This window comes from Salmo salar, chromosome 18 (genome assembly GCF_965601325.2).
Source record: "Salmo salar chromosome 18, fSalSal1, whole genome shotgun sequence".
NCBI classification, from domain to species: domain Eukaryota; kingdom Metazoa; phylum Chordata; class Actinopteri; order Salmoniformes; family Salmonidae; genus Salmo; species Salmo salar.
Genome location: NC_138308.1, coordinates 36,176,757 through 36,200,487, shown reverse-complemented (window position 1 = coordinate 36,200,487; position 23,731 = coordinate 36,176,757). Strand labels below are relative to the sequence as shown.

At 45.1% G+C, this 23,731-nt stretch overlaps 3 protein-coding genes across 3 annotated transcripts in view; 1 reads left to right on the top strand and 2 right to left on the bottom strand.

The window, feature by feature from the left end:
• The window catches only part of LOC106595594 (UTP--glucose-1-phosphate uridylyltransferase), a 59,051-nt gene extending 53,097 nt beyond the window's left edge, over positions 1 to 5,954 (top strand). Inside the window, 2 exon segments of the mRNA XM_082964932.1 lie at positions 1,713 to 1,817; positions 2,273 to 5,954. Of these exon segments, the coding sequence (XP_082821058.1) occupies positions 1,713 to 1,817; positions 2,273 to 2,380 (213 nt within the window). The 3' untranslated portion in view covers positions 2,381 to 5,954.
• A 2,950-nt stretch (positions 5,955 to 8,904) lies between these two features.
• LOC106563038 (E3 ubiquitin/ISG15 ligase TRIM25-like) lies at positions 8,905 to 13,077 on the bottom strand. Its single transcript, XM_014128250.3, has one exon. The coding sequence runs from the start codon at positions 10,672 to 10,674 to the stop codon at positions 9,421 to 9,423; it is 1,254 nt and encodes a 417-aa protein (XP_013983725.2). The 5' UTR covers positions 10,675 to 13,077; the 3' UTR covers positions 8,905 to 9,420.
• Positions 13,078 to 16,357: 3,280 nt separating this feature from the next.
• The window catches only part of LOC106563028 (E3 ubiquitin-protein ligase pellino homolog 1), a 169,150-nt gene continuing 161,776 nt past the window's right edge, over positions 16,358 to 23,731 (bottom strand). The window contains exons 7-8 of the mRNA XM_082964930.1: positions 21,912 to 22,112; positions 16,358 to 20,435 (exon numbers count right to left, since the gene is read on the bottom strand). Of these exons, the coding sequence (XP_082821056.1) occupies positions 20,037 to 20,435; positions 21,912 to 22,112 (600 nt within the window). The 3' untranslated portion in view covers positions 16,358 to 20,036. The remainder of the gene's footprint in view (positions 20,436 to 21,911; positions 22,113 to 23,731) is intronic.

The following is a 23,731-nucleotide window of genomic DNA, read 5'->3' as shown; positions in this document are numbered from 1 at the left end:
CAGCGCTGCTAGTCGGTAACGGTTGGCTAGCTGGCAGTGGGTTAATGATGACTAGGTGTGTTGACTAAGTCAGGCGCCGCGTCGCGGCTGGCTAGCTCACCTCGATAATACTCAAACTCAAACTACACAATTATCTTAGACCCCGCAGGAGGTATTGTTGCCTTTTGGTAGGCCGTCATTGTAAATAAGAATTTGTTCTTAACTGACTTGCCTAGGTAAATAAAGGTAAAATAAAAATAAATAAATAAAAAATGTAATACAAAACAGAGAAAAATATACATTTTTGGCCTTTAATACCAAACCAAATATTTAGATATTTTTTGTTGGTTTTAGTTGATTTGGCCATAACAAAAAAATGTGGGTTGCCTTCATCACTTCCTTTGATTGTTTGCAAGCGGTGGCTAATGTTAGGGACGGCAGGTAACCTAGTGGTTAGAGGGAGCCAGTAACCGAAAGGTTGCTGGATCGAATCCCCGAGCTGACATGCTAAAAATCTGCCTCTGAACAAGGCAGTTAACCCACTGTTCCCCGGTCATTGTAAATAAGAATTTGTTCTTAACTGACTTACCTAGTTAAATAAAGGTTACATTTAAAACAACATAAAAAAATGTCATGTTGCTGAAGTTTGTAGTGGATGTTTAAATGAAACTGAACCATGGATTACAGTTTCTCCTGGCCCATAGACTACTTTCAGGGTGAGGAAACATCTTACATCAAGTTGTAAAATCCTTGACTTCGCTTTTAATTGTTTAATGAATGTCTCTGATTGGTGAAAGTCTTCACTCACCTGGTGTGCGGTCTGAATCAGTCCCTGATTAGGAGAGAAGGAAAAACAGAAGTGTTTAAGTTGAATAGCCCATCCTGATGAAACACCTCCTCTTGGTGTTTGTTGGTTCAGATACATCCTCTACATGTTGACCTTTATTCACAGTACATTTGAATGGACATGGCATGCTGACCTTTATTTACAGTACATTTGAATGGACGTGGCATGCTGACCTTTATTCATAGTGCATTTGAATAGACGCATGCTGACTTTTATTCACAGTACATTTGAATGGGCGCATGCTGACCTTTATTCACAGTACATTTGAATGGGGCATGCTGACTTTTATTCACAGTGCATTTGAATGGGCGCATGCTGACCTTTATTCACAGTACATTTGAATTGGGCGCATGCTGACCTTTATTCACAGTACATTTGAATGGGGCATGCTGACCTTTATTCACAGTACATTTGAATGGGGCATGCTGACCTTTATTCACAGTACATTTGAATGGGGCATGCTGACCTTTATTCACAGTACATTTAAATGGGGCATGCTGACCTTTATTCACAGTACATTTGAATGGGGCATGCTGACCTTCATTCACAGTACATTTGAATGGGGCATGCGTTGGGAATCTAAGATCCTTGTCCTTTTTGTCCTTTTTGTCCTTTTCTTCTCACTATATCCTCCTACAGTTGAACTAAAGCTAAATACACCAAACTCTGCATACATGTTCTGTTGGTGTTGATGTGGTGCTCTATTGTTGTACTACCATACATTCATATTCTGTTTATATAGGTCATCCAATGGAATAAACATACCAAGATAGAGCTCTCTCTTTCCCTCCCTCTCCTCTCTAAACTCAGCATTACATATCTGTCTGTCTGTCTGTCTGTCTGTCTGTCTGTCTGTCTGTCTGTCTGTCTGTCTGTGTTTTAACAGGTCCAGGAATACCAGACGCGGTTCGAGAGCATCCCTGATATGCTGGAGCTGGATCACCTGACTGTGTCCGGTGACGTCACGTTCGGAAAACAAGTTTCTCTTAAGGTGAGTTCACAGGCCCCTGAGTTTTTCCTGGCTAGGTCACAAGGTCAGGGAAATCTCTTGGTCCTATATTATCTCAGAGCAATAGCTGTGATGGGCAAAAATGAAATGAAGGAACTTTACAATAACAATAGCTGTGATGGGCCAAAATGGAATGAAGGAACTTTACAATAATGATAGTTGTGATGGGCCAAAATGGAATGAAGGAACTTTACAATAATGATAGCTGTGATGGGCCAAGATGGAATGAAGGAACTTTACAATAATGATAGTTGTGATGGGCCAAGATGGAATTAAGGATGTTTATAATAACAATTTATGGCTAAATGCCTTTTGAAATTTGTCTCAAAGCAAAAATGTAAGGGTCATAAATTATAGTAAAAAGCAAATCAACTAAACCTGAACTTGCCTTTTTAACTCTTTACGTCCCTCCTCTCTCTCTCCTTTTCTCCCTGTAGGGAACGGTAATCATCATAGCCAATCACGGAGATCGTATCGACATCCCGGCAGGAACGATACTGGAGAACAAGATTGTGTCGGGCAACCTTCGCATCCTGGACCACTGAAGCCTTTAACTACTCCTCCAGCACCACATACACATCCACCACCATCATGTGACGAAGCCAGACACATCCAACCCAATCATGTGACCAATCCAGACACATCCACCATGTGACCAAGCCAGACACATCCACCCAAATCATGTGACCAAGCCAGGCACATCCACCACGTGACCAGAAACATGCACCCCAATCATGTGACCAAGCCAGACTTGATCCAGACTCCTTGAAATAAACTCCTTAGAGAAGGGTGCCATTCCCAACAGATAGGGATGTGATGTGATATCCATGCAATACTTTACCTGTAGTATTTCAGCTCCCTACCCATCAGATTCCCTTACTGGATGAGAATGATGATACAAGTCATATGGATGCGATGTCAATGGGAGATTCAATATCCACTGTACATGTTAGTACAGTCTTAGGCTGGGATTCAATCCGATCGCGGATTTGGACAATGCACCATTTAAAGGTAACTCCTGATTGAGCCGACATATACAGTGTTTACCGTGAATTTGGTGTCCATGAACGTGGGAACATTGCCTTTAAAACATGCATTACAGACAAAGAGGGATCGGATTGCATCCCGGCCCTAATTGACAATTCAATATTATACACTGCTCAAAAAAATAAAGGGAACACTTAAACAACACAATGTAACTCCAAGTCAATCACACTTCTGTGAAATCAAACTGTCCACTTAGGAAGCAACACTGATTGACAATACATTTCACATGCTGTTGTGCAAATGGAATAGACAACAGGTGGAAATTATAGGCAATTAGCAAGACACCCCCAATAAAGGAGTGGTTCTGCAGGTGGGGACCACAGACCACTTCAAAGTTCCTATGCTTCCTGGCTGATGTTTTGGTCACTTTTCAATGCTGGTGGTGCTTTCACTCTAGTGGTAGCATGAGACGGAGTCTACAACCCACACAAGTGGCTCAGGTAGTGCAGCTCATCCAGGATGGCACATCAATGCGAGCTGTGGCATGAAGGTTTGCTGTGTCTGTCAGCGTAGTGTCCAGAGCATGGAGGCGCTACCAGGAGACAGGCCAGTACATCAGGAGACGTGGAGGAGGCCGTAGGAGGGCAACAACCCAGCAGCAGGACCGCTACCTCCGCCTTTGTGCAAGGAGGAGCAGGAGAAGCACTGCCAGAGCCCTGCAAAATGACCTCCAGCAGGCCACAAATGTGCATGCGTCTGCTCAAACGGTCAGAAACAGACTCCATGAGGGTGGTATGAGGGCCCGACGTCCACAGGTGGGGGTTGTGCTTACAGCCCAACACCGTGCAGGGCGTTTGGCATTTGCCAGAGAACACCAAGATTGGCAAATTCGCCACTGGCGCCCTGTGCTCTTCACAGATGAAAGCAGGTTCACACTGAGCACGTGACAGACGTGACAGAGTCTGGAGACGCCGTAGAGAATGTTCTGCTGCCTGCAACATCCTCCAGCATGACCGGTTTGGCGGTGGGTCAGTCATGGTGTGGGGTGGCATTTCTTTGTGGGGCCGCACAGCCCTCCTAATGGCAGCCAGAGGTAGCCTGACTGCCATTAGGTACCGAGATGAGATCCTCAGACCCCTTGTGAGACCATATGCTGGTGCGGTTGGCCCTGGGTTCCTCCTAATGCAAGACAATGCTAGACCTCATGTGGCTGGAGTGTGTCAGCAGTTCCTGCAAGAGGAAGGCATTGATGCTATGGACTGGCCCACCCGTTCCCCAGACCTGAATCCAATTGAGCACATCTGGGACATCATGTCTCGCTCCATCCACCAACGCCACGTTGCACCACAGACTGTCCAGGAGTTGGCGGATGCTTTAGTCCAGGTCTGGGAGGAGATCCCTCAGGAGACCATCCGCCACCTCATCAGGAGCATGCCCAGGCATTGTAGGGAGGTCATACAGGCACGTGGAGGCCACACACACTACTGAGCCTCATTTTGACTTGTTTTAAGGACATTACATCAAAGTTGGATCAGCCTGTAGTGTGGTTTTCCACTTTAATTTTGAGTGTGACTCCAAATCCAGACCTCCATGGGTTGATAAATTGGATTTCCATTGATTATTTTTGTGTGATTTTGTTGTCAGCACATTCAACTATATAAAGAAAAAAGTATTTATTAAGATTATTTCTTTCATTCAGATCTAGGATGTGTTGTTTAAGTGTTCCCTTTATTTTTTTGAGCAGTATATAATGTCCACAACAATATCGAAGGAATACCAGTCGACAATATTATTGTTACTTTTATCAGAAAATATTTGGAAGGAGTTTGTCAGTCTCTTTTTTTATTTACATCAAAATTATTATTTCACTGCAATCTTATTCCATTTGTACCTTACTGTCTCTCCATCCCTCTCCTTATCCCTCTCTTCCTCCCTCTCCATATCCTTCTCTCATCCCTCTCTTTATCCCTCTCTCTATCCCTCTCTCCATCCCTCTCTTCAATAGCTCTCTGTCCAGAAAGAGAGAGAACGGTTGCATTTTCTGCTCAAGTGTTGTTCTACACACAGACCTACTGTAGGAGAGTCGATGACACACAGAGACCTACTGTAGGAGAGTTGATGACACACAGAGACCTACTGTAGGAGAGTCGATGACACACAGAGACCTACTGTAGGAGAGTCGATGACACACAGAGACCTACTGTAGGAGAGTCTGATGACACACAGAGACCTACTGTAGGAGAGTCGATGACACACAGAGACCTACTGTAGGAGAGTCGATGACACACAGAGACCTACTGTAGGAGAGTCGATGACACACAGAGACCTACTGTAGGAGAGTCGATGACACACAGAGACCTACTGTAGGAGAGTCGATGACACACAGAGACCTACTGTAGGAGAGTCGATGACACACAGAGACCTACTGTAGGAGAGTCGATGACACACAGAGACCTACTGTAGGAGAGTCGATGACACACAGAGACCTACTGTAGGAGAGTCGATGACACACAGAGACCTAGGGCTCGATTCAATCCGTATCACAGAAGTTCAGCATTATAGCGCAATTTAAATTATGAAACGTTTATCGTGAATGCGGTCTACGCTAATGTTGCCTTTAAATTTCTATTGCGCTGAAAGCAATACGAGTGTTGTCCTGAGTCAGAAAGCAATACGAGTGTTGTCCTGAGTCTGAAAGCAATACGAGTGTTGTCCTGAGACTGAAAGCAATACGAGTGTTGTCCTGAGACTGAAAGCAATACGAGTGTTGTCCTGAGTCTGAAAGCAATACGAGTGTTGTCCTGAGTCTGAAAGCAATACGAGTGTTGTCCTGAGTCTGAAAGCAATACGAGTGTTGTCCTGAGACTGAAAGCAATACGAGTGTTGTCCTGAGACTGAAAGCAATACGAGTGTTGTCCTGAGTCTGAAAGCAATACGAGTGTTGTCCTGAGTCTGAAAGCAATACGAGTGTTGTCCTGAGTCTGAAAGCAATACGAGTGTTGTCCTGAGACTGAAAGCAATACGAGTGTTGTCCTGAGACTGAAAGCAATACGAGTGTTGTCCTGAGTCTGAAGGGGGTCCCAGCTGCAGCTGATGCTACTCTCGAGCTGAATAAAGTGCAATATGAAATTAGCTCAAGCCTCTTGTCTGTGTTTAACTGTTTTACAGGACTACTATGAGAATTTAGACTTTTAAAGGTAATTTACACTTGAGCCAACATCCGTGGTGTTTACGATCTCAGTGAATGTCAGGGAAATTGCCTTTAAAAGGCATATTTTCAGTGTGCTTGTCGACAACACACTTTTCATTGAACCCCGAGGTTCACTCTTATTACAATAAAGTACAGCATACAGCATCTGTACTGTTCTTTCATTCTCAAACTCTTTACTTCACATGAGTGGTTTTCTGGGACAGCTGCTGGTCTTTCCTGGTGTTTACGTAGGCCCTATTTGACATTTTTTCTAAAGTATAGGTCGTACAGGTCGCAGTGGTGGGTAGTATATGGGGCTTTGGTGACAAAACGGATGGCACTGTGATAGACTGCATCCAATTTGTTGAGTAGTGTTGGAGGCTATTTTTTAAATGACAACGCCGAAGTCGAGGATCAGTAGGATAGTCAGTTTTACGAGGGTATATTTGGCAGGATGAGTGAAGGATGCTTTGTTGCGAAATAGGAAGCCGATTCCAGATTTCATTTTGGATTGGAGATGCCTAATGTGGGTCTGGAAGGAGAGATTACAGTCTAACCAGACACCTAGGTATTTGTAGTTGTCCACATATTCTAGGTCAGAACCGTTCAGAGTAGTGATGCTGGACGGGCGGGCAGGTGCGGGCAGCGATCGGTTGAAGAGCATGCATTTAGTTTTACTTGCATTTAAGAGCAGTTGGAGGCCACGGAACGAGAGTAGTATGGCATTGAAGCTCGCCTGGAGGTTAGTTAGCACAGTGTCCAAAGAAGGGCCAGAAGTATACAGAATGGTGTCGTCTGCATAGAGGTGGATCAGAGAATCACCAGCAGCATGAGCGACATCATTGATGTATACAGAGCAAAGAGTTGGCCCAAGAATTGAACCCTGTGGTACCCCCATAGAGACTGCCAGAGGTCCAGACAACAGGCCCTCCGATTTGACACACTGAACTCTATCAGAGAAGTAGTTGGTGAACCAGGCGAGGCAGTCATTTGAGAAACCAAGGCTGTTGAGTCTGCCGATAAGAAGGTGGTGATTGACAGAGTCAAAAGCCTTGGCCAGGTCGATGAATACAGCTGCACAGTATTGTCTTTTATCAATGGTGGTTGTGATATCGTTTAGGACCTTGAGCGTGGCTAAGGTGCACCCATGACCAGCTCGGAAGCCAGATTGCCTAGCGGAGAACGTACGGTGGGATTCAAAATGGTCTGTGATCTGTTTGTTAACTTGGCTTTCGAAGACCTTAGAAAGGCAGGGTAGGATAGATATAGGTCTGTAGCAGTTTGGGTCTAGAGTGTCTCCCCCTTTGAAGAGGGGGATGACCGCGGCAGATTTCCAATCTTTGGGGATCTCAGAGGATACGAAAGAGAGGTTGAACAGGCTAGTAATAGGGGTTGCAACAATTTCGGCAGATAATTTTAGAAAGAGAGGGTCCAGATTGTCTAGCCCAGCTGCTTTGTAGGGGTCCAGATTTTGCAGCTCTTTCAGAACATCAGCTATCTGGATTTGGGTGAAGGAGAAATGGGGGAGGCTTGGGCGAGTTGCTGTGGGGAGTGCAGGGCAGTTGACCGGGGTAGGGGTAGCCAGGTGGAAAGCATGGCCAGCCGTAGAAAAACGCTTATTGAAATTCTCAATTATCGTGGATTTATCGGTGGTGACAGTGTTTCCTAGCCTCAGTGCTGTGGGCAGCTGGGAGGAGGTGCTCTTATTCTCCATGGACTTTACTGTGTCCCAGAACTTTTTGGAGTTTGTGCTACAGGATGCAAATTTCTGTTTGAAAAAGCTAGCCTTAACTGCTTGTGTATATTGGTTCCTAACTTCCCTGAAAAGTTGCATATCACGGGGGCTATTTGATGCTAATGCAGTACGCCACAGGATGTTTTTGTGCTGGTCAAGGGCAGTCAGGTCTGGAGTGAACCAAGGGCTATATCTGTTTCTGGTTCCATTTTTTTTTAATGGGGCATGCTTATATAAGATGGTGAGGAAGGCACTTTTAAAGAATAACCAGGCATCCTCTACTGACGGGATGAGGTCAATATCCTTCCAGGATACCCGGGCCAGGTCGTTTAGAAAGGCCTGCTCTCTGAAGTGTTTCAGGGAGCGTTTGACAGTGATGAGGGGTGGTCGTTTGACCGCAGACCCATTACGGATGCAGGCAATGAGGCAGTGATCGCTGAGATCTTGGTTGAAGACAGCAGAGGTGTATTTGGAGGGCAAGTTGGTTAGGATGATATCTATGAGGGTGCCCGTGTTTACGGATTTGGGGTTGTACCTGGTAGGTTCATTTATAATTTGTGTGAGATTGAGGGCATCAAGCTTAGGTTGTAGGATGGCCGGGGTGTTAAGAGCTCTGAAGATAGATGGGGGGCAATCAATTCACAAATGATGTCCAGGGCACAGCTGGGGGCAGAGGGTGGTCTATAGCAAGTGGCAACGGTGAGAGACTTGTTTCTGGAAAGATGGATTTTTAGAAGTAGAAGCTCGAATTGTTTGGACACAGACCTGGATAGTATGACATAACTCTGCAGGCTATCTCTGCAGTAGATTGCCACTCTGCCCCCTTTGGCAGTTCTATCTTGTCGGAAAGTGTTGTAGTTAGGGATGGAAATTTCAGGGGTTTTGGTGGTCTTCCTAAGCCAGGATTCAGACACGGCTAGGACATCCGGGTTGGCAGAGTGTGCTAAAGCAGTGAATAAAACAAACTTGGGGAGGAGGCTTCTAATGTTAACATGCATGAAACCAAGGCTATTACGGTTACAGAAGTCAACAAATGAGAGCGCCTGGGGAGTAGGAGTGGACCTAAAAAGTATTTGGTTTAAAATATACTTAAGTATCAAAAGCAAAAAAGAATTTCAAATGACTTATATGAAGTAAACCAGACGGCACAATTTTTTTATTTTTTATAATTTATTTACAGATAACTAGGGGCACACTCCAACACTCAGACATAATTTACAAACAAAGCATTTGTGTTTACTGAGTCCTCAGTAGGGATGACCAGGGATGTTCTCTTGATAAGGGCGTGAATTTGACAATTTTCCTGTCCTGCTAAGCATTCTAAATGTAACTAGTACTTTTGGGTGTCAGGGAAAATGTATGGAGTAAAAAGTACATTATTTTATGTAGGATTATAGTGAAGTAAAAGTAAAAGTTGTCAAAAAAAGAAATAGTAAAATGAAGTATAGATACCCAACAAAACTACTTAAGTACTTTAAAGTATTTTTACACCACTGGCTTTAAGTCTACTTTAGATGGTGAAGGTGAGTGGAGTTAAGGTGTGTGTGACTGTAATTTCAGAATATACAGATACTGTGACACACAACAAACACACACTCTCTCCTGCTCCTTTTAAGGACACACAGTTTATCTACACGATGACAATAGTATTATCAACTCACTCCTTAATATAACTAGGAACATTGACCCATGCAGCCATGCCCCTCTTTCCACTTGCCACAATGAACACACAATCTCATTTGAACGAAAAATCTTCCTAAAGGGTCTTCTCTATAATACTTTCCGTGATATTGTGGGACAGATGCTGCTGCTCTGGTGCTTGGCTTTGCTGACTGCAGTATGTGGACAGCTTTCACTGCTGCTGATATCTTCACTACTCCCTCCTTACAGCAGAGCATCAGCTTTTCCTGGAGGTCAGAGGTCATCACCGTCTTAAAATCATGACTTTGGTTAAGGATGATGGCAGGCATCTCTTCAGAAACAGGGGGGGCACTGTGGTCTTTGAACCTTTGGAGGAAGTGGATGTTGTCCTCTGTGTGTGAGAACTGCTCCAGCTCAGCATCTCTCCTCCTCAGCTCAGCCACCTCCTGCTCCAGTCGCTCCAGGAGGCCTTCAGCCTGACTCACTTCAGCCTTCTCCTGGTCTCTGATCAGCTCCTTCACCTCAGAGCACCTTGTCTCCATGGTGCGGATCAGCTCAGTAAAGATCCTCTCGCTGTCGTCCACCGCTGCCTGTGCAGAGAGCTTCAGAGAGTCCACAGCCTGTCTCAGCTTCTGCATCTCCTTCTCTCTCACCTGGATTTTCCGCTGGGATTTCTGTTGCTTCTCCCCCACCTGCTTCTGTTTCTCAGTCCTCTCTGCTGCAGCTGAGACTGTATCATGGCCTTTATGTTCATCCATCACACACAGCAGACAGATGCACTGCTGATCGGTACGACAGTAAACCTCCAGCAGTTTGTCATGTTGAGAGCAGATCTTTTCATGTAGTTGTGTGGAGGCTTTGACCAGCATGTGCTTCTTTAAGGCAGGGAAATTATAGTGAGGCTGGAGGTGAGGCTCACAGTAAGAGGCCAGACACACCAGACAGGACATGAGGGCTTTGTGTTTTCTCCCAGTGCAGAAATCACACTCCACATCTCCAGGTCCAGCATAACAGTGAGCAGGAAGAGCAGCATGAAGAGCAGTATGTTTCAGGTTCTCCACCACTTTAGCCAGCAACGTGTTTCTGTTCAGAACAGGCCTTTGGACAAAGGTCTGTCGGCACTCTGGGCAGCTGTAAACACCTTTCAAGTCGTCCTGATCCCAGCAGCCCTCAATACAGCCCATACAGTAGCTGTGTCCACAGGAAGTAGTCACCGGATCCTTCAGTAGATCCAGGCAGATTGAACAGCTAAATGAATCCCGATCTTCAAAAAATGCCTCTGCCATTTTGACACTCACTAACAAACAGCGCAGAGGAGTATCAGAGATAACTTTTGATTTCCTTGTTTGTACAGAGGAGGAGTGGCCTCCACAAGGGTAATAAGAAACTTCCTGGTTCTGTGTGCAGTGTGCAAATCCTTGCCTGCAGAGGACACATTGAGATATCCTGCATCCCTGTTTCTCAGTCCTTTCTGCTCTGGCTGAGACTGGTTCATCATGGTCTTTACGTTCATCTATCAGACAGATATAACAGATACCTTGCTGATCAGACAGATATAACAGATACCCTGCTGATCATCTATCAGACAGATATAACAGATACCCTGCTGATCATCTATCAGACAGATATAACAGATACCCTGCTGATCATCTATCAGACAGATATAACAGATACCCTGCTGATCACCTATCAGACAGATATAACAGATACCCTGCTGATCAACTATCAGAGAGATATAACAGATACCCTGCTGATCATTTATCAGACAGGTCCCATTCCTCTCCAGAGAGACTGAATCAAATCAGAGGTCCCATTCCTCTCCAGAGAGACTGAATCAAATCAGAGGTCCCATTCCTCTCCAGAGAGACTGAATCAAATCAGAGGTCCCATTCCTCTCCAGAGAGACGGAATCAAAGCAGAGGTCCCATTCCTCTCCAGAGAGACTGAATCAAAGCAGAGGTCCCATTCCTCTCCAGTGAGACTGAATCAAAGCAGAGGTCCCATTCCTCTCCAGTGAGACTGAATCAAAGCAGAGGTCCCATTCCTCTCCAGTGAGACTGAATCAAAGCAGAGGTCCCATTCCTCTCCAGTGAGACTGAATCAAAGCAGAGGTCCCATTCCTCTCCAGTCAGACTGAATCAAAGCAGAGGTCCCATTCCTCTCCAGTCAGACTGAATCAAATCAGAGGTCCCATTCCTCTCCAGTGAGACTGAATCAAAGCAGAGGTCCCATTCCTCTCCAGTGAGACTGAATCAAAGCAGAGGTCCCATTCCTCTCCAGTGAGACTGAATCAAAGCAGAGGTCCCATTCCTCTCCAGTGAGACTGAACAGCTGGGACTCTTTATGTGTTCTCCTGATCGCTGATAGATTCCAGAGAGACACTACTGTCCTGTTGTGTCCTACATACAATCACTTTTAAAGAGAGAAAATTACAGCCCCATATCCCACTTAGACATCCCACACAAACACCTGCCTGATCTCACACACACACACACACACACACTTAGACATCCCACACAAACACCTGCCTGATCTCACACACACACCACACACACACACTTAGACATCCCACACAAACACCTGCCTGATCTCACACACACACACACACACTTAGACATCCCACACAAACACCTGCCTGATCTCACACACACACACACACTTAGACAAAAACAAACACCTGCCTGATCTCACACACACACTTGCCACCTAACAATGTCACCCACTACTGAATGCTTATCTTTCACTCCTGACGTGTGTAGAAGACTAGTTCTTTGTGATTGGCTTGAGATAGAGGAACATCCCAAATGGTACCCTATTCCCTATATAGTGCACTACATTTCAGCAGAACCCTATGGGCCCTGGTCAAAAGTAGTGCACTACATAGGGAATAGGGTGCCACTGGGACACATCCGGAGATTGTGACTGCCGAGGGGAAAAACTGCACGGATGTGCAAAAACATTACAGTGACAATAAATGAATTTGACACATTTAATAACTCTGCAACAGCACCTTCTCTCTGGTCTGCAGGTCTGATAGGAGTGTTTTAACAATAACACAAACCACTAAACCAACAGGGATATGATATATGCATCAGCAGCACATTAGTGAAGCTTGACTTCTGTATTTTACACACTACAGCGATTGGATAAAGGTGTGTTATATTCTAGACCTGCTATAGTAATAATAGAACACGTCCATTGTTCTTATACAGTAGCATGTTAGATTCACCGTGGAGAAAATCAAGACATGTATGAACACGGAGAGGAAGCGTTTTTTGGTCTCAGCCCCTGCACTCGGATCAAAGTGAAGAAGAAGCTCTGATCTGGACTAATTCAAAAGCATCTCTCCTGCTCCATCAGAATAAACCACTAACAGCCCTCCTTCTCTCACACAGACACACATTCATTACAGAGAACCCTCTTCAAAACAGTTCCACAAAGCCTGACACATCACAACACACTGACACACACACAACTCTGACATCACAACACACTGGCACACACACAACTCTGACATCACAACACACTGACACACACACACAACTCTGACATCACAAGACACTGGCACACACACAACTCTGACATCACAAGACACTGACACACACACAACTCTGACATCACAAGACACTGACACACACACCTGACATCCACTCTGACAGGACGGAGGCTTTAGTAGGATCTTTATTGACTCTCTGGAGCAGCTTCTCTTTATTGACTCTCTGGAGCAGCTTCTCTTTATTGACTCTCTGGAGCAGCTTCTCTTTATTGACTCTGGAGCAGCTTCTCTTTATTGACTCTGGAGCAGCTTCTCTTTATTGACTCTCTGGAGCAGCTTCTCTTTATTGACTCTGGAGCAGCTTCTCTTTATTGACTCTGGAGCAGCTTCTCTTTATTGACTCTGGAGCAGCTTATCTTTATTGACTCTGGAGCAGCTTCTCTTTATTGACTCTCTGGAGCAGCTTCTCTTTATTGACTCTGGAGCAGCTTATCTTTATTGACTCTGGAGCAGCTTATCTTTATTGACTCTCTGGAGCAGCTTCTCTTTATTGACTCTGGAGCAGCTTATCTTTATTGACTCTCTGGAGCAGCTTCTCTTTATTGACTCTGGAGCAGCTTATCTTTATTGACTCTGGAGCAGCTTCTCTTTATTGATTCTCTGGAGCAGCTTCTCTTTATTGACTCTCTGGAGCAGCTTCTCTTTATTGACTCTCTGGAGCAGCTTCTCTTTATTGACTCTCTGGAGCAGCTTCTCTTTATTGACTCTCTGGAGCAGCTTCTCTTTATTGACTCAGGAGCAGCTTCTCTTTATTGACTCTCTGGAGCAGCTTCTCTTTATTGACTCTCTGGAGCAGCTTCTCTTTATTGACTCTGGAGCAGCTTATCTTTATTGACTCTGGAGCAGCTTCTCTTTATTGACTCTCTGGAGAAGCTTCTCTTTATTGACTCTGGAGCAGCTTATCTTTATTGACTCTCTGGAGCAGCTTCTCTTTATTGACTCTCTGGAGCAGCTTCTCTTTATTGACTCTCTGGAGCAGCTTCTCTTTATTGACTCTCTGGAGCAGCTTCTCTTTATTGACTCTCTGGAGCAGCTTCTCTTTATTGACTCTCTGGAGCAGCTTCTCTTTATTGACTCTCTGGAGCAGCTTCTCTTTATTGACTCTCTGGAGCAGCTTCTCTTTATTGACTCTCTGGAGCAGCTTCTCTTTATTGACTCTCTGGAGCAGCTTCTCTTTATTGACTCTCTGGAGCAGCTTCTCTTTATTGACTCTCTGGAGCAGCTTCTCTTTATTGACTCTCTGGAGCAGCTTCTCTTTATTGACTCTCTGGAGCAGCTTCTCTTTATTGACTCTCTGGAGCAGCTTCTCTTTATTGACTCTCTGGAGCAGCTTCTCTTTATTGACTCTGGAGCAGCTTCTCTTTATTGACTCTGGAGCAGCTTCTCTTTATTGACTCTCTGGAGCAGCTTCTCTTTATTGACTCTGGAGCAGCTTCTCTTTATTGACTCTGGAGCAGCTTCTCTTTATTGACTCTGGAGCAGCTTATCTTTATTGACTCTCTGGAGCAGCTTCTCTTTATTGACTCTCTGGAGCAGCTTCTCTTTATTGACTCTGGAGCAGCTTCTCTTTATTGACTCTCTGGAGCAGCTTATCTTTATTGACTCTGGAGCAGCTTCTCTTTATTGACTCTGGAGCAGCTTCTCTTTATTGACTCTCTGGAGCAGCTTATCTTTATTGACTCTGGAGCAGCTTCTCTTTATTGACTCTGGAGCAGCTTCTCTTTATTGACTCTGGAGCAGCTTCTCTTTATTGACTCTCTGGAGCAGCTTCTCTTTATTGACTCTCTGGAGCAGCTTCTCTTTATTGACTCTCTGGAGCAGCTTCTCTTTATTGACTCTCTGGAGCAGCTTCTCTTTATTGACTCTTTGGAGCAGCTTCTCTTTATTGACTCTGGAGCAGCTTCTCTTTATTGACTCTGGAGCAGCTTCTCTTTATTGACTCTGGAGCAGCTTCTCTTTATTGACTCTCTGGAGCAGCTTCTCTTTATTGACTCTCTGGAGCAGCTTCTCTTTATTGACTCTCTGGAGCAGCTTCTCTTTATTGACTCTCTGGAGCAGCTTATCTTTATTGACTCTGGAGCAGCTTCTCTTTATTGACTCTCTGGAGCAGCTTCTCTTTATTGACTCTGGAGCAGCTTATCTTTATTGACTCTGGAGCAGCTTATCTTTATTGACTCTCTGGAGCAGCTTCTCTTTATTGACTCTGGAGCAGCTTATCTTTATTGACTCTCTGGAGCAGCTTCTCTTTATTGACTCTGGAGCAGCTTATCTTTATTGACTCTGGAGCAGCTTCTCTTTATTGATTCTCTGGAGCAGCTTCTCTTTATTGACTCTCTGGAGCAGCTTCTCTTTATTGACTCTCTGGAGCAGCTTCTCTTTATTGACTCTCTGGAGCAGCTTCTCTTTATTGACTCTCTGGAGCAGCTTCTCTTTATTGACTCAGGAGCAGCTTCTCTTTATTGACTCTCTGGAGCAGCTTCTCTTTATTGACTCTCTGGAGCAGCTTCTCTTTATTGACTCTGGAGCAGCTTATCTTTATTGACTCTGGAGCAGCTTCTCTTTATTGACTCTCTGGAGAAGCTTCTCTTTATTGACTCTGGAGCAGCTTATCTTTATTGACTCTCTGGAGCAGCTTCTCTTTATTGACTCTCTGGAGCAGCTTCTCTTTATTGACTCTCTGGAGCAGCTTCTCTTTATTGACTCTCTGGAGCAGCTTCTCTTTATTGACTCTCTGGAGCAGCTTCTCTTTATTGACTCTCTGGAGCAGCTTCTCTTTATTGACTCTCTGGAGCAGCTTCTCTTTATTGACTCTCTGGAGCAGCTTCTCTTTATTGACTCTCTGGAGCAGCTTCTCTTTATTGACTCTCTGGAGCAGCTTCTCTTTATTGACTCTCTGGAGCAGCTTCTCTTTATTGACTCTCTGGAGCAGCTTCTCTTTATTGACTCTCTGGAGCAGCTTCTCTTTATTGACTCTCTGGAGCAGCTTCTCTTTATTGACTCTCTGGAGCAGCTTCTCTTTATTGACTCTCTGGAGCAGCTTCTCTTTATTGACTCTCTGGAGCAGCTCTGACAGGACGGAGGGAAGAAAGAGGTAGAAATGAAGGGAGTAAAAGATGTAGATGTCAGAACTCATCCAGGGGGAAGATGTCCTGGTTTTCTCACAGAGAAGTTGAATGAACTTGTTAATCACAGAAACCCGGAACTACAACAATTGAGAATAATTGCATCACACGTTACTTGAGTCTGTCCACAAGAGATTATGAATTTGTTCATGCTGAGAGAGAAAGGCTCTAGTATCATGTGACTATGAAATAACAGACTATTTCAACCACAAGAGGACAGAGTTGAGCTAACGCTATTCACAATACAATGGCAACATTTGAGTAACAATACAAATGAAAATATAAAATGTGTCATGTTTTAAACTTTATTGTTTAAAGTTGGTACAAAAACTGTTAAATCAGAAAACATTCTCAGCTTTTTCCTTAAAGCATCAGAAATCCTCCAGACAGAAGAGATACTCTAGCTCTGGCCCAGGGTGCTACTGCTCAGCCTTCCTTCACTAACGCCCAGGACCAGAGCTAGAGAGAGGGGTAGAGAAACAGAGACACCATGCAGACAGTATACAGAGACAGACATTGGCTAAGTCCAAAATGGCACCCTATTCCCTATATAGTAGAGCTGGGTGATATGGACCAACATCCATATGGTGATAAATTGCCTGAATTGATGCGATACCGATAAATAGAACAATCTGCACCACAGTTTGTATTATTCTCCTTTAAACTACTACTACTGATCGGTACTGCCGGTGTCGATAATGATCGGTTTAATACGATAAGTGATCGGTACTGCCGGTGTCGATAATGATGGGTTTAATACGATAAGTGATCGGTACTGCCGGTGTCGATAATGATGGGTTTAATACGATAAGTGATCGGTACTGCCGGTGTCGATAATGATGGGTTTAATACGATAAGTGATCGGTACTGCCGGTGTCGATAATGATGGGTTTAATACGATAAGTGATCGGTACTGCCGGTGTGGATAATGATGGGTTTAATACGATAAGTGATCGGTACTGCCGGTGTGGATAATGATGGGTTTAATACGGTAAGTGATCGGTACTGCCGGTGTGGATAATGATGGGTTTAATACGGTAAGTGATCGGTACTGCCGGTGTGGATAATGATGGGTTTAATACGGTAAGTGATCGGTACTGCCGGTGTGGATAATGATGGGTTTAATACGGTAAGTGATCGGTACTGCCGGTGTGGATAATGATGGGTTTAATACGGTAAGTGATCGGTACTGCCGGTGTGGATAATGATGGGTTTAATACGGTAAGTGATCGGTACTGCCGGTGTGGATAATGATGGGTTTAATACGGTAAGTGATCGGTACTGCCGGTGTGGATAATGATGGGTTTAATACGGTAAGTGATCGGTACTGCCGGTGTGGATAATGATGGGTTTAATACGGTAAGTGATCGGTACTGCCGGTGTGGATAATGATCGGTTTAACGTCCTGGCTGTACTATACAGTGCACTACTATTGACCAGAGCCCTATGAAGGGAACAGAGTACCATTAGGGACGACCAGAGAGTAAAGCCCTTACTTGCACACGTTCCCCAATAAAGAGGAACACAGTGCCTTTGACAAGTCCATAGAACAGCTGACAGACAAGATGTTAAGAGTATTATACACCCTACGCAACAACCTACACAACATGGTGATGCAGCGTAATTATGAAATTGCAGGGCTGAACACGTTTGTATATTTTTACTACACAATAACCCTAACAGCCATTTGGCTCAGCTTGTGTTGCGTACTTACGTAGAGTATAAACATGAGGCTGTGGACAGTGGGCTGTAGAAGACAAGACAGACACCTTTAACTACTGATGAGGTATCCTCTGAAGTCTGTTGCATGGAGAGTGTCTGTTTGGATGTCTATGGGCCAGACAGGGGTGTGTGTATCTATGGGCCAGACAGGTGTGTGTGTGTGTGTGTGTGTGTGTGTGTGTCTGTATCTATGGGCCAGACAGGTGTGTGTGTGTCTATGGGCCAGACAGGTGTGTGTGTGTCTATGGGCCAGACAGGTGTGTGTGTGTGTGTGTGTGTGTGTGTGTGTGTGTGTGTGTGTGTATCTATGGGCCAGACAGGCGTGTGTGTGTGTGTGTGTGTGTGTGTGTGTGTGTGTGTGTGTGTATCTATGGGCCAGACAGGTGTGTGTGTGTGTGTGTGTGTATGTATATATCTATGGGCCAGACAGGCGTGTGTGTATCTATGGGCCAGACAGGTGTGTGTGTGTGTGTGTGTGTGTGTGTGTGTGTATCTATGGGCCAGACAGGTGTGTGTGTGTGTGTGTGTGTATATATCTATGGGCCAGATAGGTGTGTGTGTGTGTGTTCTCCCTGAGGTGAGTATCAGTCAGATTCAGAGAGAGTGGAGATACCATCTGTACACAATACAACACATACTGACACTAACACACACTATGTTCTTCTACCCACGTGGGGACCTAAAATTCATTTCCATTCAAAATCCTATTTTCCCTAAACTTAACCCTAAACTTAACAGCTGAGCTTAAAATTGCCTTTGTATTCACGAGGACGTGGTAAATGTCCCCATGAGGGAGAATTTCCCTTGTTTTACTAGCCTTGTGGGGACTGTCGGGATTTTAGGTCCCAAAAAGGATATAAGAACCAACCCACAAAATACTGTACACAAAATACACACTCAGAGTAAAAACATGATCAAATACCATCCATAAACAATTTATACTAAGTAATGCCCCCTCCCCCCACTGAATTCTGAAGGTTGAAGTTCAGGACTACTTTTTACACTGAGGTATTTTGTCCCTATAAATACTGTTCCATTCAGAATTATCATGACGACTAGATACTTAACAGAATGACATTCAACATGACCGGTCTGTCTTTACACAGGCAACAGTGTGTGTGTGTGTGTGTGTGTGTTCAACACTCATTCATAACTACAGACAGCGATCACATAGCTGTCAATCTATCTAACCAATCAAGGGACTACAAATCCCAAGTTGCTCGAAAAGTAGGAAGTCTGCGTCCAAATCTATTGCTTCAAATGTGAAAGGTCATGGCAATGCCTTGTGGGAAAAAATTAACAGTTATAACATGGTGTAAGGTGGAGTTGCCCCTAGATGCTGATCTTGAGTCAGTTTCACATTTTCCCCCTAATGGTTCAGGTTAGGATTGGGGGAGAGGAAGCGGATCCTAGATCTGTACTTCGGGGAAACTTCACCCCTTACACACAGCCAGAACTCCCCATCAGACAGACAACACAGAGGTTTCAATATGACAGGACGTTGTCATGGATACTCAATAGATACATGATGTGGGGGGGGGGGACACACACACCGCTATACACAAAACTGAATCCCCAAAACACACCTTGGTCGTACTCATTACTGCATACCGTAGCAAAACGTTTCGCAACGGAAAACAAACGTTTCTCATTAGACCAATTGAGGTAGGTTCCTTCCTGTTTGCTTCTAGTGAATACGACCCTTGAACTTGAAATCTGCTATTATTATAATAGTCTAATAGCACAATAAAAATGTTAAATCGTATTGAAGTGAAGCATATTGACCAAGAAGAGTAAAGGAGAATAACTAATGTAGCTTGTCTTCATTTTGGAGTTGAGTTATTATGAAGTCTGGGCAGAAATAAAGGACTTTAAGTCTTAAACATGGATACGGATGGATATTGCAACAATAAAGGAGAATAAACCCATATGTGGTCATATGTTAGTACAATAGATAAATACAGTCTACAGTTCTTTCAGAAAACTCAATTATATCCCCCAGTAGTGTTTTGGATATTTTTCTGTTTCACATGAAAATATAGAAATCTTTGTTTTCATTCCGAATAAAAATAAAAAATAGAAAAGGTCACTTAAAAACACAGAGAGACAAACAGAAACGGAGAGAATAGTCCAGGAAATCCCCCCGCCCCAAAATCCCAGGGAGTTGGAAGTTATATGCTTTTTGTTATAAGCGTCGTTCCTTTGCGACCAAAAAGAAAGTAGTTCCGACCAAGGACAAATAGTCCCCCTAGTCGAGTGGGCCCTGGAAGATGAGTCTAACGTATCCCTGCTCGCCGCTCAGTTGCTGGGCGCAGAAGGGACAGGCGGCGTGGAAGGTGTGTGTTCCGTGCGGCAGCGGGATCTGACTCCAGAACACAGCCGTCTTCTCAGAACACACGTGACCACACGGTGAGAAGGCGTGGGTGGGCGGAGCCGTGTCCAGATAGAAGCTTGCCTCGCAGCCCAACCAGAGGGGAACGTACGGTCCACTGGCTCGACACATAGGACACTCCCTGCTCCGGCCCTGCTCCCTCTCCTCCTGGTCCCGGTCCAGCCTGTCTCTGTCCCGGTGGCTCCCCCAGTTGTGGTAACCATGGACGTGGCCACACTGGAGATAGACCCACGGCTGCTTCTCATCTGGGGTGTCCTACAGTAGATGAGATACATTGTAAGTAATCCCATAAGGGGAGAATGGAATAGTCACCAGCAACACATACAGCAACAACAGAAACACTTGGATACATCAGAAAACAAACAGAACAGAAACCCCCTGCTGCCTTCTCTACAACTGGTCTTTCCCTACTAGCTCTGACTTTACTCATTAAGGACAAATGTACTGACTATGACTGAGATGTGGTTGTCCCACCTAGCCACTAACTGTAGTCTCTCTGGATAAGAGTCGGCTAAATGACTCACTAACTGTAGTGTCTCAGGATAAGAGAGTCTGCTAAATGACTCACTACTGTAGTGGCTCTGGATAAGAGAGTCTGCTAAATGACTCACTACTGTAGTATCTCTGGATAAGAGAGTCTGCTAAATGACTCACTACTGTAGTATCTCTGGATAAGAGAGTCTGCTAAATGACTCACTACTGTAGTATCTCTGGATAAGAGAGTCTGCTAAATGACTCACTACTGTAGTATCTCTGGATAAGAGAGTCTGCTAAATGACTCACTACTGTAGTGGCTCTGGATAAGAGAGTCTGCTAAATGACTCACTGCTGTAGTATCTCTGGATAAGAGAGTCTGCTAAATGACTCACTACTGTAGTGGCTCTGGATAAGAGAGTCTGCTAAATGACTCACTACTGTAGTATCTCTGGATAAGAGAGTCTGCTAAATGACTCACTACTGTAGTGTCTCTGGATAAGAGAGTCTGCTAAATGACTCACTACTGTAGTGTCTCTGGATAAGAGAGTCTGCTAAATGACTCACTACTGTAGTGTCTCTGGATCAGAGAGTCTGCTAAATGACTCACTACTGTAGTGTCTCTGGATAAGAGAGTCTGCTAAATGACTCACTAACTGTAGTATCTCTGGATAAGAGAGTCTGCTAAATGACTCACTACTGTAGTGGCTCTGGATAAGAGAGTCTGCTAAATGACTCACTACTGTAGTATCTCTGGATAAGAGAGTCTGCTAAATGACTCACTACTGTAGTGTCTCAGGATAAGAGTCTGCTAAATGACTCACTACTGTAGTGTCTCTGGATAAGAGAGTCTGCTAAATGACTCACTACTGTAGTGTCTCTGGATAAGAGAGTCTGCTAAATGACTCACTGCTGTAGTATCTCTGGATAAGAGAGTCTGCTAAATGACTCACTACTGTAGTGTCTCTGGATAAGAGAGTCTGCTAAATGACTCACTACTGTAGTGTCTCTGGATAAGAGGTTCTGCTAAATGACTCACTACTGTAGTATCTCTGGATAAGAGAGTCTGCTAAATGACTAAAATGTCTGGCTCAGTTGATAGAGCATGGAGCCATCAACACCAGGGTCGTGAGTTTGATTCCCGCTGGGGCAACCAGAAGGAAAATGTATGTAATAACTGCTGTAAGTGCAAAACATTTATTTGGGGGGGGGATATATTGTCTTTTGTGTTGTCATTGTATCAGGGAGGGAACTTGCCTTGCGTCTCATGGAGGGGAAGGCCAGGGTGTTGAAGCCGACGGGACACTGGGGCCTGGCTGCGTTGATTTCCTGACGTAGCGCCTCCAGGTGTTTGACGGTGGGGGTGCGGCTCAGGCCCTCGGCCGTGCGCCACAGGAGCGTGGCACCACACAGGTCTATCAGAGAGCCATCCACCAGCTCCTGGCTCTCTGCCTCCACCTGAGGGGAGAGGGGACAATCTTCAAAACACAGGTCTATCAGAGAGCCATCCACCAGGTCCTGGCTCTCTGCCTCCACCTGAGGGGAGAGGGGACAACCTTCAAAACACAGGTCTATCAGAGAGCCATCCACCAGCTCCTGGCTCTCTGCCTCCACCTGAGGGGAGAGGGGACAACCTTCAAAACACAGGTCTATCAGAGAGCCATCCACCAGCTCCTGGCTCTCTGCCTCCACCTGAGTGGAGAGGGGACAACCTTCAAAACACGCGTCAATATACGCAACAATATGCATCATTTCATCACCAGAACAGAACATTGGTTAAAATATCACACATTAAACCTACTTTTAAAACGTCCAGATGATTATACTTTAATAAAATGTAAACTGAGATTCAGCGATATGACGTCACCACGAGCAGCACAGCAGATGTTGAGATGAGCACGATGCATGACTTCACCCTCTCAGTCCCACCGAGTATCTGTGCATGACTTCACCCTCTCAGTCCCACCGAGTATCTGTGCATGACTTCACCCTCTCAGTCCCACCGAGTATCTGTGCATGACTTCACCCTCTCAGTCCCACCGAGTATCTGTGCATGACTTCACCCTCTCAGTCCCACCGAGTATCTGTGCATGACTTCACCCTCTCAGTCCCACCGAGTATCTGTGCATGACTTCACCCTCTCAGTCCCACCGAGTATCTGTGCATGACTTCACCCTCTCAGTCCCACCGAGTATCTGTGCATGACTTCACCCTCTCAGTCCCACAGAGTATCTGTGCATGTACACAGGTGCACTTCACGCTGCTACAAGGACTGAGCTACTGGACCAAAACAACAGAGAAGTTTAGCCGCGCGCTTCAACGCTCTTAGTTGTTGAGGAAATGGACCAGACAATATTGCTGTTTACTTTGTGCATCTCTAAGTCTACTTTTAAGAAGCACAGTGTTGAAGGGGTATAGTGTCTAGTATAGCCCTGTAGGTGGCAGGCTAGCCCATCTGTTCTCCATGTCTCTGTAGGGAGGTTGGAGAGCTGGTACACATAACTGACAAACACACACACACACCCAACTCACATCCTGTCTCTCACACACACACACACACACACTCACGTCACACTCACGTCACACTGTCATTATCAATCAAGGCTTTTATCAACACATACTGTAAGGACTCCAGGCCCTGGGGAGTGTGTGAGTGTGAGTTGTCCTATGGGTCTATCCTTAATTACAATCACTTCAACCCTGAACACTCAAACTGGGGAAGGACAAACAGGCCTACTGGCACTGGGTTCTGGTGGGGTGTGTGTGTGTGTGTGTGTGTGTGTGTGAACATGTCTGCATGCGCATATCTGTGTGTTTGTATGGATGGTTTGTGCATGTGTGTGTGTAGGGGAGGGTGTGTCTGTGTGAGGGGGAGGGTGTGTGTGTGTGTGTGTGTGTGTGTGTGTGTGTGTGTGTGTGGTAGGGTGTGTGTGGGGTGGGGTGTGTGGTGGGGGGTAGGGTGTGTGGGTAGGGTAGGGTGTGGGTGGGGGGGGGGTGGGGTGTGTGTGTGGTGGGGTAGGGTAGGGTGTGTGTGTGTGTGTGGTGGGGTAGGGTGTGTGTGTGTGTGTGGTGGGGTA

Excerpts from the sequence above, each read along its gene's own strand:
- LOC106563038 (XM_014128250.3), bottom strand. The coding sequence starts at position 10,674 with ATGGCAGAGGCATTTTTTGAAGATCGGGATTCATTTAGCTGTTCAATC.